This window comes from Lycium barbarum, chromosome 10, assembly GCF_019175385.1.
Source record: "Lycium barbarum isolate Lr01 chromosome 10, ASM1917538v2, whole genome shotgun sequence".
Taxonomy (NCBI): domain Eukaryota; kingdom Viridiplantae; phylum Streptophyta; class Magnoliopsida; order Solanales; family Solanaceae; genus Lycium; species Lycium barbarum.
This window is the reverse complement of record NC_083346.1, coordinates 113,602,645-113,623,601: the sequence shown is the minus strand read 5'-3', so window position 1 is coordinate 113,623,601 and position 20,957 is coordinate 113,602,645. Positions and strand designations below refer to the sequence as shown.

At 31.0% G+C, this 20,957-nt stretch overlaps 2 protein-coding genes and 1 long non-coding RNA gene across 3 annotated transcripts; 2 read left to right on the top strand and 1 right to left on the bottom strand.

Annotated features, from left to right (window-relative positions):
- Positions 1-4,727: 4,727 nt before the first annotated feature.
- On the top strand, positions 4,728-5,923 carry LOC132613338 (uncharacterized). Its single transcript, XM_060327354.1, has 4 exons — positions 4,728-5,106; positions 5,209-5,287; positions 5,414-5,801; positions 5,906-5,923. Exons 1-4 carry the CDS (start codon positions 4,728-4,730, stop codon positions 5,921-5,923), a joined length of 864 nt encoding a protein of 287 aa, XP_060183337.1.
- A 605-nt stretch (positions 5,924-6,528) lies between these two features.
- Positions 6,529-6,933, top strand: LOC132613337 (uncharacterized). The gene has a single exon (XM_060327353.1). The coding sequence runs from the start codon at positions 6,529-6,531 to the stop codon at positions 6,931-6,933; it is 405 nt and encodes a 134-aa protein (XP_060183336.1).
- Positions 6,934-10,612: 3,679 nt separating this feature from the next.
- Positions 10,613-11,075, bottom strand: LOC132614934 (uncharacterized). The gene is made up of 3 exons (XR_009572510.1): positions 10,943-11,075; positions 10,820-10,852; positions 10,613-10,724 (listed from the first exon to the last, which is right to left on the bottom strand). It is a non-coding gene; the product is annotated as an uncharacterized LOC132614934 (long non-coding RNA).
- Between the last annotated feature and the right edge of the window lie 9,882 nt (positions 11,076-20,957).

The following is a 20,957-nucleotide window of genomic DNA, read 5'->3' as shown; positions in this document are numbered from 1 at the left end:
ATCTCCTGAAGCCATTCAAAAATGATCTCTATAATATTGTTGTATACAACTTTAATTACCTTTCACTAAACGTTCCCCTTTTCTTGCCAATTAAAACTAACAATACAATATTTATGTGATTTCTTTATTAATTGCCAACGGCATTTGCTGAGTATTAGAATATTAACCTTAGACATGGTCAGTACAAAATAAATAAAAGAGGTTTACACGTAATAATTCAAATGGTCTTTTGGCAACAAAAATAAACGTCCTCTGCCTTGTAAACAAGCAAACTAACTTCAATATTAAACCATTATTTAATCAAGATAAACCAGATTAAAATCTTATTAATAACTAACTATAACAATGGGACTAGATCTAGACTAATTAATACTAATTGAAATACTAGTACTCATGTAAACAACTATAGTTACATGATCTTTTGTTCACTAAAAACTATGTCTAGCAAAAATTAAAACAAACTATTCAATCATCTCTCACAATAGATCCAACACCAATTAAGTGATCTATCTTTCCTTCAGGGTGCTCAAAGAAATCTGCTACATCCAAGTGTGTGATGTCAACTTGATTTTCAGAGATAAAATTAGCTTCGGGATTTTTCTCTTTCCCTTTCATTGATGTCTGATAAAGCTCAACCAAGTGCTTCATCGTACAACAGGTACGTGCCTAGTGTCCACTTCCACCACATCGATAGCATTTATTTTCCAAGCTACGTGCTTCTGGCACTTCATGCCTCTCATCCTTCTTTTTCCCCTTTTGGCAGTGATTTTTCTTTGATGAATGATTAACACCAAGAAAAGAAGTTCTTCCTTGACCATTATCACGACCATGACCACTATCACGACCACGACTATGACCATGACCGGAGCCACAACCTTTTCCACGCCTACAGTAGTGGGCATACACCTTATTCACTTCGGGGAGTGGTGTAGCGTCAGTAGGTCGATTCTTGTGATTTTTCATCAGCAAATCATTATTTTGTTCAGCCACGAGAAGATGCGCAATCAAATCACAATACTTTGTGAAACCTTTCTCTCGATATTGCTGCTGCAGGAGCACATTCGAGTCATGAAAGGTGGAGAACGTCTTTTCCAACTTATCAGAATCACTAATCGTTTCTCCACATAGTGTCAATATAGAAGTAATGTTGAACATCGCAGAATTTTACTTCATAACTGACTTGAAACCTTGTAGTAGATCCATTCGTATTGTGCTTTTGGTAGGAAGACCATCTTCAGGAGGTCATACTTTCTTTCAAATTTTTCCATAAAATGAGCAGATCCTTAATTGTAAGATATTCAATCTTCACGGCCTCATCAAGGGGATGACGCATGAATATCATAGCCTTGACATTTTCTTGGTTGGATGCTTTATTTTTTTTCTTTAATGGTGTCTCCAAGACCCATAGCATCCAGATGGATTCCAGCATCTAGCACCCATGATAGGTAGTTCTGGCCTGAAATATCGAGGGCAACGAAATCAAGTTTTGTAAGGTTAGCCATAAAATAAAGAGAATAAAAATAGTACCGTAGCTTTCGAGAATTTCTTGAGACGGCAGAGTCTCGTGCTGATATCGCGTTATAAAATAATAAACTAAAGCAAGAATAATTGTAGAGAAAGAGAGATGAGAGTTCTTATTTCTTTTGAGGGATGAAATACAATGAAGGAAACATCTCTATTTATAGGAGAAAATTGACTTGGTCCCAAAGTTATTAGCCTTAATATGTCTCCTAAAGATAGACATCCACAATAAATGATAATATCTAGAACAAAATATTTATACTTATTTATATATAGGATCAGAGCCAAAGATATTAAATTTAGGTTACACGAGGGAGGAGATAAAAGTTTTCCTTTTTTTTTTTTCTTTTCTTATCTCCCTTTTACCGTAAAACTTTTTTTAGTTTAAGCTAAGCTTTATACACTGTCTAATTTTAACACCATCAAACTATTCACTTGATAAAAAAATATTTAAACCGACAAAATATATTACTTTATCCCACATGCATCTTCTCTTCTTTTGTCTTTTATTTCTTGTTCCTTTCACCATTCATTGTTGTTTATGGGTTGCCCTTCTTTTTCTTGTTCTTCTTTTTTTCGTCTTTTCTTTCTGGGTTTTTTTCTCATTTACACAAATGAAGATGCCCCAACCATTAATATGGTTGATATTTCATAACAAGAACCCATAAAATTCATTTATTTCAGAACCACCGCTCTTAACTTCTTTATACTCCCTTCATTTTAAATGATTTGTCGCTTTTTTGTTTTACACGTCTCTTAAGAAATATTAATTAGGAGGTGTATTTGACTAACGTTACCCTTATTTATGTCTAATTTATAATCTTGCTCCATTAAGTTTTCTTTATTTATGTTTCATATCCAATAATGAAAAATTCCTATTAAGGGTAAAATGGGAAAAAATAATTAATTGTGCCTTGAACTTCTAAAACAACAAATAATTTAAGACAATTATTTTTAATAACCACAACAAATAATTTGAGATGAAGGGAGTATTATTTGCAAGTTGGGAAGCGAAAATCACAGCAATCTCATTTCATGGATTCACTATTCTTACCAATTCTTGCACTACTCGTAAGATATTATTAGGGCTCACAATCGTTCTCTTGATGCTAGCACAATTGGTTCATTGTTTTGAGTGAGAGCCACCAAATCATACGATGTGAAATGATTTAGACATGACTAAGAAGTTTGGTTTAGTTACTGCTAGAGCTCAACATTTAATAATTTTTCCTACTTATAGATTGCATGTATAGTTGATATTAGGATGTCATATGGCATGTTGAGTTGAATTTAGGTGGGATAAAATGGGTTGAGCTTAACAATTCTTTGTTTATTTTCTTATAACTTGTTTGATTACTATAAGAAATTAATAATACAATTTGCTTTATTATAGCTACATATAATATATCAAACAAAATTAAAAAATTTATTTTAATTTTTTGAGACTTTTTATGGGTCAATTTGGATTTCATACTTAGCCCCAAATCCAACCTTACTTTTAGATGGACTGAATTTGAATGCGTCAAAATGAATTGAGCTAATAAATGCACGGATCAATAACCCACTCCAATATAAAGGAATTAGGTGAACCATAAGGTTAATATTGTTACGTCTAATTGATACGAGTCTTACTATAAGCTTAATTAATGAAAACATGAAAGGAATTATCTATGGGGCAAATACATATATATATATACATAAATAGAGGGTATATTTACAAAAAATACCAATACTTTCAAGTTTGCAAAAAATAAGATTAGAAAACTTACAAACCCTATACAAAATAACAAATACAGTAAAAGAAGTTAATATACAATACAAAAAAACCCAAAGATCACGGTGTAACCGATTAGTATCCTGCTCCCCAGAATTTCTCTCCCCTATTTTTTCTCCCCGATTTCAGCAATCCACGACAATTTTAAATAGAAACCATATTTTCCCCATCACGGTTGAAGAGTCTTGAAAATTCATTTAACTGTAGTTGAAAATTTCAGAATTCATAAAACATTCAATATCATCAAAAATTTCGTATGTTTCAATAGCAGATGACACAATTCATTCAATAATGATACAACACAATGGAAGATGGGACGCATCAGGTGTTCATATGTTAATGCTAAGTTTCTTATTAATTTTGTTTTTTTTTCATGTTACTTTTTTATTTTTTTGCAGTTTAAAACCATATGATATGTATAGTTGTGTATAAAATATGTATGAATGATGAATCTAGTATGTATATATTTGATTATGTAATGTGTCGTTACTATGTATGCACTTATTATATTTGTATCATAATCGTCGTTCATATAATGTGTATTTTTTTTTTTTTTGACAGGTAGATACGTAAATTTTGAAGTTGAAGGAATATTATATGATTCCAAATCAAAGTTCAATGGTTTGGTCACAGTGATTGCTGCTCAACTAGGAATAGATACAACAATTCAAGGATTGGAGATTAAATACATTGGTAGTGACAGATGCCCGCCAATGACCATACACAACGATATGGGTGTCCATGTATATTTAGACCAAAAAAAGGAAAACAAAAACTTCTTCAGTAAGTATCCTTTATGTATTACATTGAGGGATGCAGCTTTGGATTTAATTGAAATTCATGACGATGGAGGCAGCGGTTCGAATTCTATACAATCCGTACCTTCACACAATGGAAAAACTCTTCAGTTGAATGCCATGGTTCCCAGTGTTGATTTTGAGGCTGTGGAATGTGAAGGAAATGGAATTATAAGCGACAATCGATATGAATTTGTTGCTGAAAAACAAATTTATAAGGACAAGGAAACAATTGTTGCGGTTATGAAGAACTACGCCTTTTCTTAACAATTCCATTTTCGGGTTAGAAGATCTAGTTCTAAAAGGTATGAAAATTAATGTTATTTCAATATGTTGAATAATATGTAAGATATAACTTTTAAACAATCCTTTCAATTATTTAAGTTTAGGATTGTTGTATGACATATGTATGAAAACTGTATATAAAATTTGTTTCTGATTTTTTTCTTTCTTCCAACAATAGCTATTGTCTTGAGTGCCTTGCAAACGATTGCTCTTGGAGTTTTAAATCGTCAAGTTTGAATGATTCGGGGCTTTTCAAAATTAGATCATTTTATGAACAACATTCATGCTCATTAAAGGATAGGATTTATTCAAGACGTCAAGCAACTACGGTGGTTGTTGGAATTATGATAATGGATAAGTATGAAGATCCAAAAAGAGTATACACACCAAAGGATATAGCATCAGATATGAGGAAACAACATGGTTTAACAATGACTTACATGCAAGCTTATAGAGCCAAGGAAAAGGCATTAAACATGTTGCGAGGGGATCCAACTGAATCATACAATAAGTTACCCAACTACTTTTACATCCTGGAAAAGATATATCCGGGGTCAGTTGTTAGTTTGGAAAAACCAGCGGAAGACCGTTTCTTGTATGCATTTGTAGCATTGGAACCTTATATTAGGGGATGGGAGCATTATAGGCCTATAGTAGTTGTTGACGGCACTCATCTAATATCAACTTACGAAGGAACTATGCTAATAACAAGCACACTAGATCCAGGAGGTTTGTAATTTTTTTTTTATTTTATGCTTAAATTTCAATTATATATGACCGTATTGATTGTGTATAATTTTTATACAAAAACATGTAGTATACTGCCACTAGCATATGCAATAGTTGATTCGGAGAATGCTGCATCTTGGACATGGTTCTTTGAGAGATTTAGGATAGCTTTTGGTGAAAGGTAAAATATGTGCATTGTATCAGATAGACATGATAGTATATGGAAAGCTTCTGCATTAGTATATCTCGGGCTGACTCATTATGCATGTATTTGGCATTTGTGGAATAATTTTCTTAAGAAATGCAGGGGAAATAAAGAACAGGTCAGGAAATTATACTTTGCATTAGCTAAAGCATACACTCTTCAAGAATTTAGTGAACTCATGGGAAGGCTGGACACAATAGATAAGAAGTTGGGCGTATACTTATTTGATAGTGGGTATCATAAATGGTCTCGGGTACATGCAACAGTGAAGAGGACATGGACGTTGACTTCTAACATTGCTGAATCTATAAACAGCAGTATTGCCAAAGCTAGAGAATTTCCAGTCTGTAAGTTAATGGATTACATGAGACAATTGATTGAAACTTGGAATGAAAAACACAGTGAAGAAGGGAGAAATACATTCACTGATCTTACTAATGAGTACAATGAAGCTTATGAGGATAACAAGGAATTATCACACCGCATGACTGTAAGTATTTAAACTGTATGAATAGGGTATGATTTATGTATTTATGTTGTATGTTTTTTGTTAAATTTCTGAATTTAAATTGTGAACCAACTTTTTTATGGTAGGTAAGGGCTTCCACTTAGGGGTGGGCGTTCGGTTTTTCGGTTCGGTTTGGCTATTTCGGGTTCGGTTTTTTGAAGGTGGACACCAAACACCGAACCAAACTAGTTCAGTTCGGTTCTTTCGGTTTCAGTTTTTTAAAGTTCGATTCGGTTCGGTTTTGATTTTTTCAATTCGGTTTTTTTAATATAATATTAGAAGCAATTCCATTGACACTAATTCATATTCTCAAAAGCAATAAAGCATAAATCTGATAAATTGAAATCAAAATCAAACAAACAGGATACACAAGAACAGAAAACTATAATCATGACATAGGATTACTGTGTGTTATATACATACTGCAAGAATAATTAAGAAAACACATAAAGAACATACATTAATCCTAAAGAGACATCCTAATTACCTTTCTTTGTTAAGGATATTTGATTTTTTCAATTGAAGTGGAAAATTAGGGATACAAATGCAAAAGAGGACTTATTACAATTGGATTTTTTTTTGCTTTAAACTAATGGGCCTAGACTATTTTAATTTTTTTGGGTAATGTATTAAATTTCGGTGCGCGTTCGATTTTTCGGTTCGGTTTTATCAAACTTCGTTCGGCTATTTCGGTTTCGGTTTTTTGACGATGGACACCAAACACCGAATTCCTACTTCCACTGAATTCCTACATACAGTGACAGATGGTATGAAGAGATTTAGTGTGTGTCTTCGAAGTAAGATTTGTAGTTGTGGAAGGTTTCAACTTGATGAGATACCATGTGGACATGCTTTGGCTACTATAATGTACAGACACCAACATGGAGAGGACTACTGCTCTGCCTACTACAGCAATAAAAATTTCAAAGACACATATGCCATACCAGTGGAACAAATTGTTTTACCACCAAATTCTAAAAGATCTCCAGGGAGGCCATCATTGAAGAGAATGAAACCATTTTATGAGGTGAAATTTAAGAGGGCAAAGATGACATGTAGCAAGTGTGGCATAGAGGGGCACAACAAGAAGATATGTAGCAATTTGCCCAAATGAAATTAAATTCCATATAGCCAATTTTCTTATTTTTTTACATTCACTGTTAGTAGACACTCATTACTTTATAAATTCTAAATTTATTTTGACGCTGCATTGTCTATATGAATATGGCTAGCAAGAAATTATTTTTTATTTTATCTGACATACACATGAATATGGCAACTTGCACTGTTTGTTCATGGCTGGAATTTATTTTATTTTTGTTCCATGTTGTTGTAGTAATAAACTTGTTTTTCAATGTAATTTGTTGGAGGTTTTTTTTTTTGGCATATTTAATGTATCAGATATTATTCAATGAGTTAACTGTATGAAATAGCTTGACTGTAAAATTTGTATCAAAACCAATGAAATATCATGGCACTCTATTTAACAACTCAATATTGTATAAATCTTCAATTGGTAGAACTTTAGTTGTTTAGTGTATCAATATTGTATAGATAATGTATGAAGAGCTTTAGTTGGTAGAACTTTAGTTGTTTAGTGTATCAATATTGTATAAATAATGTATCACATAACATGTTTCATATAAAAGGAACGTGTTATGTTATTGAATGATCAAAATTCTTGTTAGTGTATCAATATTGTATAAATAATGTATGCACCATATATATATATAACACGTTTCATTATGTATAAATCTTATATTGTTTAGTGTTTCAATAATGTATGAAAATGCAGTTGGTAGAATTTTATTTGTTTAATGTATCATTATTCTATAAATAATGTATGAAATATGTATGGAAATTGTATACATTATTGTATAAATAATGTATGAAACATATGTATATATAATGTATGCAACATTATGTATGGATATTGTATCATTTAGTGTATCATTATTGTATAAATAACGTATTAAACACAACAAGTTTCATATCTTTTTACTGTATCAATATAGTATAAATAATGTATGCAACATATATATATATATATATATATATGTATATATATATATATATATAACACTTTTCATGATGTATAAAATCTTATATTGTTTAGTGTATCAATAATGTATAAAACTTAAGTTGGTAGAATTTTATTTGTTTACTGTATCATTATTGTATAAATAATGTATGAAATATGTATGGATATTGTACATTTTGTGTATTAGAAGATCAAATTTGGTGGATCATTGGTTTAATGTCGTTTATATACTTCATGTGAAAACATGTGTATATTATGGATACTGTATATTTTGTGTAGTAGAGAACAAATATGGTGGATCATTGATTTAATGTTGGTTATATACTTCATGTGAAAACATGTGTATATTAATATATTTAAAATTAAGAACTGTATTAACATACCTACATTCGTAAACAAATTAAAAACTAATGATATAAAGTGTAAGAATAATAAAAGTATCATATTAAGCAAACTTAATTCACCAACAAAAACAGTCAACTACTTAGGCCAACACCAACAAAAATCATCTTTCTTACACTAACAAACTAAAGACTAGTCACTAATTCTAAAAATTCTAAACTTTTCGTTTCAGTCACGGTAATTTCTCCCTTTCAGGTACTGGTTCCTTGCAAATTTTTGGACCACCCAATCTGCCGGTAACATTTCCTGTTACTTCACTCTCACTAATAGCTCCATCTGCCTGCTTTTTTCTTGCATAATCCCACAGCAGGGCACCATACCTCCGACGATGAAGAGCGACATCAAAATCGTCTTCAGAAATTTCAAATACACCTTGGCTGATATATTCAGCAAATGCACATGTGTGTAACCCACAATCACTATAAATACCCACAAACATAATGTATGAGTTAAATATTTAATATGTATGAACACTATTCAAATATGTTAAAAACATTATATAAAGTAGAGATACATACTTAGACCCTGGATGTTGTTCTGGCAAATAATCCACAAAGACATATTCCAAAGGATCATCAAAGCTCTTCCCAATATATGCTGGTTCAGTCATCCAGTTTATGTCATTTCTTTTCCCATAAAATCTAGTGCAATTGAAACAAAGAGGTATCATGGTGGCTAGCCTTTCAACAACTTCTCGAATTGAATTAGTATGCATAGCCCCCACCCGGTTCCGTTTAGAGACTTTAGCATATACCCAAGATGTAAATTCATTGAGCAGTGCATCATCAACTTCGAATCCATTGTAATTTGCAAAAGGATGTTTTATGTTGAAATATATAGGTGATTTACCCGAGCTGTTACCAGCTGAACTAAAACCAACATACGAAGATGATTTGTATTTTCCAGTCTTTCTGAGTCTTGGCTATTGTTCAGGAGTGACATTGTTAGAATAGTAATTGTTTTCAATCGCAACAATCTGGGTCTCGCTATATGCAGGCAATTCAATGTCGTCTAGAGTAGGGGTTTTGGAGACAGAATTGCAGAAACTACCCATTTTATCAATTCCAACAACCACATCATCTAAAGAAGTATTTGCAAAATTCAAAATTTCAAAAAATTTAATACAATATATTTAATAAATCTTTAGAAACTGTATGAAACTAACAGTGTTAGCATCTATACAATTTATCATCTCCATCATGCACAATAAGTTCATGATTCAGACAAATCACAAGTCAAACATGAATGTACATGAAAGCTATCAGGTAGTATTAACACATATACTATCAGATATATATATGAAAGTAAATGGAAAGCTACTGCATGAAACCCTCTGTCAAACAAATGCATTCAATTAACAGTGAAGTCCTTACCTAAATTAGGAACATGTTCAGTATGAATCATTGAGGCTTCTTGATGAAATAGACAATTAACACCGGCTCCATCAAACCCGTCATGCACACCAACTACATTTTGCATCAATAGATATGTCCAGAAGTTAAATACTGATTTGATAATTAAATACTTTTTTTGCTACACTTTTTATACAGTTTTCATAAATGGATTTATGGGTGAGAAATATGATACATACTAAGATAATTAACACCGAATGGACTACACTCAAAAGATTGAGCTAAAAGTCTATTTAGATCATACATTCATACAAAGTAATTTCAATTGTCATGTAATTAAAATGAAAAAGCCTAGAGAAATGATGCCAATATGTTCTCTACTAATTAAAAGCTATGTTGATATATACACTTTATATATAGTTTTCATATATGTTTTTTAGGATGTAAGTATGGCAAATTCTAAGAAATTTATATGAAGCAAAAGAATGACCTTGAATCTTCAATTGTTCTTGATCATGTAGAGTCTTCAATGCTTCTAGATCATCTCGATCATTATCACATGCTTCACCAAATGCATACCAGCTACACATTTCATACAAAAATATGTATGATAATTAAGTAAAAAAAATATTAACTGAAAAAAAAATTCATACACATTTTATACATCTATGATATATCTATTTAAGGATGTGAAATATAGACATTAATGTAATTTACTTGACATTAAAGGATTACTTTGGGTCTTCAAATATGTTGCAGCTTGACCAGATATTGGCACACTTCCATCATGCCCACCAACCGCACCCTTAGCCGCTTGTTCATCAACCTCAGCTTGTATGTCATGATACTTGTCATTCTGGTCACCACTATAGGTTCTTTTTCCATCTACAACCTTAACACCTCCGGTACCCTGTATATTAATGTATGCTTTATTAATTTAAAATTGGATTGATAATATAGAGGAAACCCCATCTAAGTTTTTTTTTTTAAAAAAAATACCTCATATTCATTATTTTCCGTCTGCCTGCCATGTGAGGACTTGATCTCTGTAAGTATGTCCAATATTGATTTATCCAAGTGTTGCTTCAACTGTTTAAAATCATCCTCTACCTGAAATAAGCAGTAAACAATAAATTTATGATCATTTGTTTATTTCAATAGAAAAAAAATAATGAACTTTATAATTTATAATATCCGACAAATACCTTCTTCTGAAATAGTTTCAAATCTTCACGAACCTATAAAGAAGTAGAATACAATTAGTGACTGTGTTAACCGAATCATAATCATTCCATACCTTTAAAAAAAATAGTGAATTCGATACGTACATTTACAACCTCATTCTTCAATGCCTCAAACTCAGAACCATGTACAGATGGTGTATCACTTGTGGTAGTATGTGGTCGTGGCACATCTGGTAACTCAGTGAGAAGTGGCAATTCATCGTTTGCTGGTGTGATGTTAGAAAAAAACCACCTAACAAAAACAGAAAATTACACATGTATTCATACAGGTTAGCAAGTCTATTAAAACATTTAGCAAGTCTATTAAAACATTTAGATTTAAAACGTGTATTAAAAGTGAATGAAAAATGTATGTATGATGTTGAAAGTGTTCTTGTTTACCTGATTCCCATAAGTTTCGAACATCCCCCTCTTCAGATAGTCAAAGTACAATATATCCCGAGATGTTTGCCAATTAAGAATACGAAGGATGTGGTTTCCAATACGAATAGCAACAAAAGGATCAACTTTCGAGCAACATTCATAAAACCAAACCTTCAAAGCAAGTGGAAAGCCCCCAACCCTATAATACGATGGATCACCACTCAATTGGTGACTAACAGAACCAAGTGTTTCGTTAAAACAATCGTTTCCCCAAGGATAGTTCCTATATTCACCACTCTCAACTAAGTCAAAGTGCAGCCTAGATACGTAAGATTTGGAAGGCTCAGTTGAGAATAGGAATGTGCTAATAAAATACAGAATGGAGATTTTTACAAGATCGTCATCATCCACGCAAATGCTTCCTTCATAAAAACTTATCAACTCACTCTTTAGTACTCTTTGTTGATTGGGAAAGTAACTATTCATTAACCTATTTGGTGAATTATGGTCCGGAACAAATTCACTCGGCATGCCGCATTTCAAACCACTGATAATGGCAAACTCGCTTATCCCAAAATAGATCCTTCTCCATTCAACTTGATGATAAACATATCATCTCTATCATTATCAGTCTCCGCATACATCAAGCTGCGAATGAGTTGTGGGTGAACCTTGATATTCGGTAAATCAAGAAAATATCCAAATGGGGACTCCCTAAACATCTGCAATTGCTTCTTAGACTTTAGTCGCGACTTTATATGCTCAATAGCTTTGATGTTGGTGTAAGTACAAAATCTCGTTTGCACCTTCTTTACCTAAATATATAATAAATAACAAATTACTAAACAAACTCGAAACTATGAGAAAATCTGATACACTGAAAAGGTCTTAGAATAGTAGCATTTTATTCCTTTTCATAGGCATGTTATTCGACTCAGAATTAAGAATATCGATGCATAACTTTCCAAGAAATGATTAAATAATACACAATTAAGCTTAGAACTTTATATTTATTTAAAGGTTACAACAGTGAATGTATTTTAAATGTGTATGAAAAGAATATGTATTACCACAAAGGAACAAATACTGAAAATTTATAAAAATTATGTTTGTTATATATGGCTCAAGTATATATGCAAAAAAAAATACCTAAATTATACAACATTCATACACAAATAATAAAACCCAAGTTTAAAAATGAAACATACCATTTACTATACACAATTCATACCAATTATTTTGCCCACAAACAACAATTAAAGTATATGTATTTTAAGCTTAGTACAGTATATGTATTTTAAGCTTATAACAATGAATGTATTATTGGTGTATAAAAAGTGTATGTATTAACCAGATGAACAATATACTCAAAAAATATAACAAAATTATGTCTATCATATATGGCTCAGGTTTATATACAATAAAAATACCTAAATTATACAACATTCATACACCAATAATAAAACCCAAATATAAACATGCGAAATACCATTTTCTATCCAAATTTCATAACAGTTAATTTGACCATAAACAACAATTAAAGTAATAAATAATTGCTTTTTACCTTCAATTTCGGTTTTGCACGGGTCCTCTTTGATGTTTGGCCTTTTTAACCTCTTTTTGTAAAACAATAGGAACCTCATTTTCTTTTTTTGGATTTGATGTTTTACCACTGTCAACCTTATTTTTCTTAGAAGAAGGAGAAGCGATTTCATCTTCAAAATTAGAATCAGAAGCGATTTCGTTTGACATTCCAAGCGAAATTTCTTTCCCCTTCCTTTGGCTTTTGCTTCGTGTAACCATTTTTTGTTGAACTACCTTGGGGGTAATAATAAGTTGTTTTCCAGCTTCCTTAACAGGAGATTGAGTGAATGCATGCAAGTCGAAAGATGGATCCGGACCAATCTTCGGGCTTGAAGAAGCAAAAAGCCTATTGATTTTAGGAGTTGGAGTCCCCATTTGAAGCTTTTTACTATGTGCTTCAAACAAGAAAGATGAATAAACAAAAAAAAACAATGTGAGTTGTAGAAGATTTGATATCAGCAAAGAAACAACGAAACTGGTGTATAATTTTTCATCTGGAAGTTGAAAATCGATAGTTACTAGGAAACAAAGAATAAATTTTGATTTTTAGTAATTATTTTTAAAACTCAGTATAAAATAGAAGAGAGGGAGTTTGTGTGAGAGAGAGAGAGACAAAATAGACCTTTTTGAAAAATGTGAAAAACTGATCGTATGAAAGAGAGTATCTTTTTGATAAATGTAAAAACTGATCGTATTCTACAATAAAGTTAAAAATTTTAAATACAGATTCTTTCCTTATTAAAAGCCTAAAATCAAGGCACTACACATTAAACTAAAATCTGGTATATGTAGCAATTAAAATTGTATATTTTGTAAATAAGGAAAAGTATTAATATAATTTATAATATTTAACCTCAAGTGGTATTATTATGTGATTTTCCCATTATCCATTTGTTTTTCGTTGGTCTAGTGTTCTATATAGGACACTCGATGAAGGAGTTCCTTTTTTCTTCTTCCATTTTTGTAATTTCTCTCTCTCTCCCCCCGTCCTATACGAACTTTTCATTGGCATTTAGACTTATGTAATTGACTGTAGCCTGAAAAAGCATAGTAACATGGAGCAAGTAGTGGATAAAACAGAAGGTCTAATTATGTTCTAGTTGTGTGTGGGGGTAAACAATGCCTAAGATTAGTGGTGTACAAAGCAAACCGACAAACCGCACCAAATCGATAATTCGAATCAAATCGAGAAAAAAACTCGACTAGTGGTTTGGTTTGACTTGGTTTGGTTTTAAAAAGAAAAACCCGAACACTATTGGTTTGGTTTAATTGGTTTTAACTAAAAAAAGTCAAATCGATCAAACCAATCCGACATTACATTTATAAAATTTCAAACACATTTTATACATAAAAATATTTATTTATAATGTAATTTATAAATGTTTCTTTAACTTTTTCATAATTTTTTGTCTTTTAACATATTATTTCAAGCTTGGAATTAGACTTTTGAATGGTTTAATAAGTTTTATAGCCCAATGTTATTAGTAACTCAAATAAAACTCAACAAAAATCAAATCAATACTAATGCTAACAAAAGAAATTCATATCTAACACTGGAATGACAACAATTTTGATCTCTATTCTTTAGTTTTATATTAGTTTAGAAAGTGAAAATGCATAACTTAATTTTATTTTTTTCTTTAATACTTAGTCATGTAATTAATACTTAGTAGCCGTACTTATTTTAGCATGACTTAGTACTTTTAGATTATGATCATTTTTTTTACATGCCTTATAAATTAGTTGTATTTATTGTAGCATGACTTAGTACTTTTAGATTATGATAATTTTATTTTATGCAATTTGATTAATTTTTTTCGTTGAATATTTTAGTACAATGTCATCTCACATCATGTTTTGTGTTATTTTCTTAATAAATATCTTAATTAGATCGTTGTATCTTACTAGGACTAAAGAAATATTTGAAGTATAAGTTATATATTTTGTATGAAGACTTTACCGGAAAAAACCCGAAAAAATCGAGAAAACCAGAGGTTGAAAAACCCAACTTTTGTTGGTTTGGTTTGGTTTATAGATTTAAAAACCCGATGCAATTGGTTTGGTTTGGTTTTTAAAAAACCCGAACCAACCCGGCCATGCACACCCCTACCTAAGATAGTGATGAATAGACACTCTTTATGAAAAAAGGGTAACCTGCCTTTTCCGGCTATTAGAAAAAAAAATCCTAGGGTATGCTATTGCATCACGAGTAAATTACCTAGAGCCCGTTTGGATTGGCTTATAAGCTGTTTTCAGCTTTTTTGAGTGTTTGGCTGGCCAGCTTAAAGTCATTTTGTGCTTAAAATAATCTCAAAAAAATAATTGGGCCTATTTGACTTAGCTTATCTAAAGCAGCTTATAAGCCAAAAAAAAATAAGTTAGACTACCCCAACTTATTTTTTTTTAGCTTATAAGCTGCAAACAGCTTATAGGCATAAGCCCATCCAAACAGGCTCCTAAGAAGTCACCCATGTATGAATTTCCCTCTAATATCACTTTTGTTTCTTTTAGACTAGAATATCACCCAACTTTCATTATTTTTTTCAGAATGTACTAAACACACAAAATTCCCCTTCTCTTCTAGTTGATATGCCACATCACATAAAATTCTATTTTTTAATGATAAATTTATTTAACTCATTCAATCCATTTAACGCAATCCAGACCCATTTTAACCAACCAACCCATATCTTATACCCATTTAACCCATCAAACAAGCATAACTTATAGAAAACAAACTCAAACACCTAAAATTAGACGCGCTCTTACGACTGAACCAAAGCCTAAGGACGGACTGAACTTATTATTAATCGATAACTTTGTATATATTTGAAGCTTAAAGCTGACTGAAATTATTTAATTCAGTGTGATTTTAAACTGTGGGCCTTTGGTAGTAAATAGACATTAGTGAATCTAAAGTTTTTATTCATAACGGTACTACGTTAGTGTCTGAGTCAGTTTACACGTGCATGACTAATGTCTGCTTCATAAATATAAGACCAAACTCATCGGGAGCCACCTGAAGTGGTTAAGATTTTTCACTTAAACATCTCAAATACCTCATGTTCCATTTAGACACCTGAGCTTGAGTTAAGATGTGTTATTAGACACTTTTTGTTGATGTGCCAATGTGCGTGTACTTCACATTTTTTGAAGCACGAAAGAGAATAATTTTGTTTTTGTTTTTGTTTTTATTTTCTTTCTCCTTCATCCTCTCCCCCCTTCCTACCTCTTTCTTCACCATATCCACCGCATCTTTCAAAGCCACCAAATGGATTCCCAGTCACAGCCATAAAAATCACAAGGATTCTTGTAATTTCAACCCAATTTCTTACACAAGAACCATCAAATCTCCATCCTTCTAATTGAGACCCAATTTCCCTCAACACTATTCTGGTATATCTGAAAATAATGTGCCTGGTGAACTTAAACCTCAATTCACTACAATCCAATACACGTTAAACCCGCAAAATCCGGATTCGATTTCGGTTTATTTGTTTGTTTTGGATACCTGTATGCTTGAAGAGGAATTGGGGTTTGCGAAATTGGAGTTGAAAAGGGCTATTGGGATGTTACCTGATAATGCTATGGTGGGGTTTATATCGTATGGGCACAGGTGCATGCCGATGGTAAGGAATTTTGCTTAAGAATTACCTCGTCGGAGTTATTGGTAACGTCGGCGGAAGACAGACTGAAATGCTTGAGGAATGGAGATTGAAGAAAATGGGGGCGGAAGCATTGACAGATTCAGGATTTCAACTCTATGGGTTTAATCCTATAATTTGTAGTATTAAACCCATTATATTTTTAAAGTTATGGGTTCATATCTACTATTTATAATAATTTTATTAATTTTTTTACACATAAATTTATACTTCGCGTCGAAAGTTAGGAGTTCAATGAACCTCATCTAACACGCTAGATACGCCTCTAGGTGGAAGGGGGCAGGGTGGGTGTGGGACGCTTAGAAAATAGGATTTTTTTTTAATTAACTAAATAGTTTAAATATTGTTTCTACTCATATTTTTAATTATTTTGAATATAATGTGTTATACTCACTTTACATATTTGGTTGATTATACAAAAAGTGTCCAATTGAAACAAGTTTCAAATAGTATAAGTACTCAATAAAAATAACCTTTAGTTGAGGTGTCTAAATGAAAGATCTTGACCACCTCAAGGGCTTCCGATGTGTTTGGCCTTAATATAAGGCAGTAATTCTTCACACAAAATTTGGATAAAATGGAGAAGTCACCTACTGTCGTTTCGGTTGGAATTTGAACCATAATTTTCCAGATTGCCATTCCAATTCTTTGATAGTTTAGTCACCCTAGGGTGTTGGGGCTATGCTATTTAATGACCCTCTTTCTAATGTTGTTTCTTTAGATCGTATAATCAATCTACCATTGGTTACAAGCTAATCCCATTTTACTGTTATTGCTGTTACTCAGATCTTCCAAAAGACTCAGTGGAGGTATGAAACATTTCGGTCCTTAACAGACAGTGTGTGTATTGCCTTTCCTAAAGGTCCAAGTGCTTGTATGAATTTAGCAGAACTGATTTTTATTTTCTATAAGTTACACTTGGTTGATGGGTTAAATGAGTATAAGATACGGGTTGGTTGGTTAAAATGAGTTTGGGTTGAGTTAAATGGATTGGATGAGTTAAAAATTTATCATTAAAAAAATAAAATTTTATGCGACATGATATGCAACTAGGAGAGAAAGAAAGTTTTGTGTGTTTAGTATATTCTGATGAAAATAGTGAAAATTATGTGATATTGTAGTCCTAAAAGAAATTAAAGTGGTAGTAGAAGAAAATTCTCAATATGTGAGTGACCTTTTAGAGACTTCACTCTCAACACAGGTGAACGGTACACTACCATAACTCGAAATTATGTATCTTATCGATATAATTTATTATTAGTTGTATCTATGCCACCATAGTTTCATATGTATTTATTGTTTAATTTTGGTTAAATGATATATATTTTTAATTAACTATTAAATTAGAAAAAGTCTAATTCATATAAATATTGAATACGAATAAGTATTTAATGAAATAGCACTTCTCCCAAACGACAACCCTCGCTTCACTACTTTTATCCATCATAAATTGGACCAGGGGAGTAGAGGCAAAGCAACATTTGGACGTTATGCGCCATAAGAATAACACATCAATTGTTAGTAATTTAATTTTATATATATTTGATAAATTTCTTAAATATAAAATTTGAACTAAAATTAATGAGTTCAGTCGAACCCTTACGTCAACTTCCAGCTCTCTCATGTAAGGCTACCATCTTTATGAAGTTCATATCTATGTGGTTATGTCTTCATGGGTCCTTTTGGTACGATAATTTAGGTGAGATTGCTACAAAATTTATGGCAATTGTTGACCTACTAGGTGACATCTCTTGTATATCTATATAACTAGACGGTCTATGCCCGTGCTGTGCACGGGCCCAACACTTTAGATTATAATGCATTTATGTGTATGTAATTGTCTTTGAATAGTGGTTTGTTACGAATACAAGCAATATTTAAGCATCAGTTGATACTTTCAATTTTAATTCGATTAATTTAAAGGTGTAAAATAATTATTATTTTTTATCAAATTTTGATTTGGATAATTCTAATTCAAATTCTCGGTTTAGCTCATTTTACTTGTCATGTTGTCTTTTGCATGGTTTTTAAGAAAACGTCGATTAGAATTATAATTTGACTAATTTACCTTATTCATTATTTGATCAAAATAAAAAAGTAATTAAATTCTATGTTATTTTAAAATATAAATATTTTAAGTATATTTATTTTAGTGAACATAACAAATAAATGACATGGTGGAATAGCAAATGCAACAGTTTAATATCTAGATTAGATCTCAGGCTAATATAAAAAAAGAAAGAAAACTGTATGGTTTGACTACTTAACTTTTTGAAGAAAAACAATTTTATTTGCTCCCACTAATGGATTGATACGCACGTGGCAATGAATCCATCATTATTGACTTAATGAGATACTTTGGAAATTACATGAATATTGTTTGATTTTTTAATATGGAGTGCACTTTTTTTTGACATTATTAATTTGCACTATTTATATATATATATATATATATATATATATATATATATATATATATATATATATATATATATATATATACACACACACACTATGTTCAAAATACGATTAATATAACATTGTAGTTTGTACTCTGTATCTAAAACTTTAGTATATTAGTGTTTACTACGAATATAAAGTCTGCACTTTTTTTTTTTACATTATTTTTTTTAAATATGGGGTTCACTTTTTTTTTTTTTGTTAATATGGGGTCCACTTTTTTTTTTTTTTACAGTGAGTTTGGAGATGGTGGGTTCTAATTTTTATTTTTTTTATATTGGTTGATGTTGTTTAGTATGATGTCCACCCTTTATGGGATGCACTTTTTTTTTTGACATTATTAGTTTGTACTATTTTTATGCATATAATAATATACATATACTATGTTCAAAACACGAGTAATATAACATTGTAGTTTGTGCTCCGTATCTAAAACTTTATTATATTAGTGTTTTCTACGAATACAAAGCCAACACTTTTTTTTTCTAACATTATATTTTGTTTAATATGGGGTTCACCTTTATTTTTATTTTTTTGATATTGCCTGATTTCGATAATATAGGGTCCACTTTTTTTTTTCCATGAGTTTGGAGATGGTGAGTTCCACTTTTTTTCTTCCTTTTTTTATTGTTCGGTGTTATTTAGTATGGGGCCCACCCTTTTTTTAAGGGACAACGGACGACGAAGTATGGGTCTAAACCCATGCTTTATATAGTTTTTTTTTTTATATTGCTCGGTGTTGTTTAGTATGGGACCTACCCTTTTGGACATTATTAGTTTGCACTATTTTTATGCATATATATATATATATATATATATATATATATATATATACACATGGGATACTATGTTCAAAACACAATTAATATAACATTATAGTTTGTGCTCCGTATTTAAAATTTTATTATATTAGTGTTTGGTACGAATACGCACGTGACAATGAATCCATCATTATTGACTTAATGAGATACTTTGGAAATTACATGAAACACGATTAATATAACATTGTAGTTTGTGCTCCGTATTTAAAACTTTATTATATTAGTGTTTGCGACGAATACGCACGTGGCAATGAATCCATCATTATTGACTGAATGAGATACTTTGGAAATTACATGAATATTGTTTGATTTTTTAATATGGGGTGCACTTTTTTTTTACATTATTAATTTGCACTATTTTTTTAATATTAGTTGTTAGTAAAGTAAAATTTATAACTTGCACCCAATGTTTATATTAAATCAATAAATAAATAAAAAAATATTTTATATATAATATATTTATCATGTAACTATAGCTAAGTGATATATATCCTTACTTTAATCTTTAAATGGTAAAATTAAATTGCTTGATTAATTTAAATATTTTATTCGTCACCATAAAGAGTTTGAAGTACTTCCACGGGTGATATTCATTCTCTAAGATAAGATTAGTGATCGGACGTAGAGACGGATTTAGATTTAAATTGGAAGGGTTCAAATTTTAATTATTTTTTTTACTAAATTCATCGACTTTTGAAATTGAGGATTCAGATTTTATACTTATTACAGAAATAGTAATTTTCACCTTTATATTTAAACTATATATCAAAAATACTAAGTTTGAGACGCACGACACGAAGGTTGCATCTAGTACTATTTGGACGTAACGATGTTTTAAAAAGCCACAACAATTTGAGAGGTTCTCTCTGACTTGTTCAGAGTTTTAATAATATTTACACATCAAATGTGTAAAAAATTATTACATTATTTTTTAAAAAAATTATATGTAATTGTCCATAATAAATGAAATTATCAACTTAGATAATAAGCTAAACAACATATTATAACATATTAAGTTATACTACTACAACAACATATTCAGTTAAATCCCATAATGTGTGGTATGGGGAATATTAAGTTATACTAATAGTATAAAAATTATAATGATATATATAAGTTCACTTCCGCACAAGTATATCAATATGGACAAGCCGCTATCCTGAAAAAGAAAGATTTTGAGGTTCCAAAAGAACGAAGAAAAAAATA

What these genes read in the sequence shown, in the direction of transcription:
- LOC132613337 (XM_060327353.1), top strand. Translation starts at nt 6,529, where the DNA reads ATGGACACCAAACACCGAATTCCTACTTCCACTGAATTCCTACATACA.
- LOC132613338 (XM_060327354.1), top strand. Translation starts at nt 4,728, where the DNA reads ATGGATAAGTATGAAGATCCAAAAAGAGTATACACACCAAAGGATATA. An exon ending in AAGCACACTAGATCCAGGAG is followed by an intron (nt 5,107 to 5,208) that starts GTTTGTAATTTT and finishes TACTGCCACTAG; the next exon opens with CATATGCAATAGTTGATTCG. An exon ending in AGGATAGCTTTTGGTGAAAG is followed by an intron (nt 5,288 to 5,413) that starts GTAAAATATGTG and finishes TAAGAAATGCAG; the next exon opens with GGGAAATAAAGAACAGGTCA.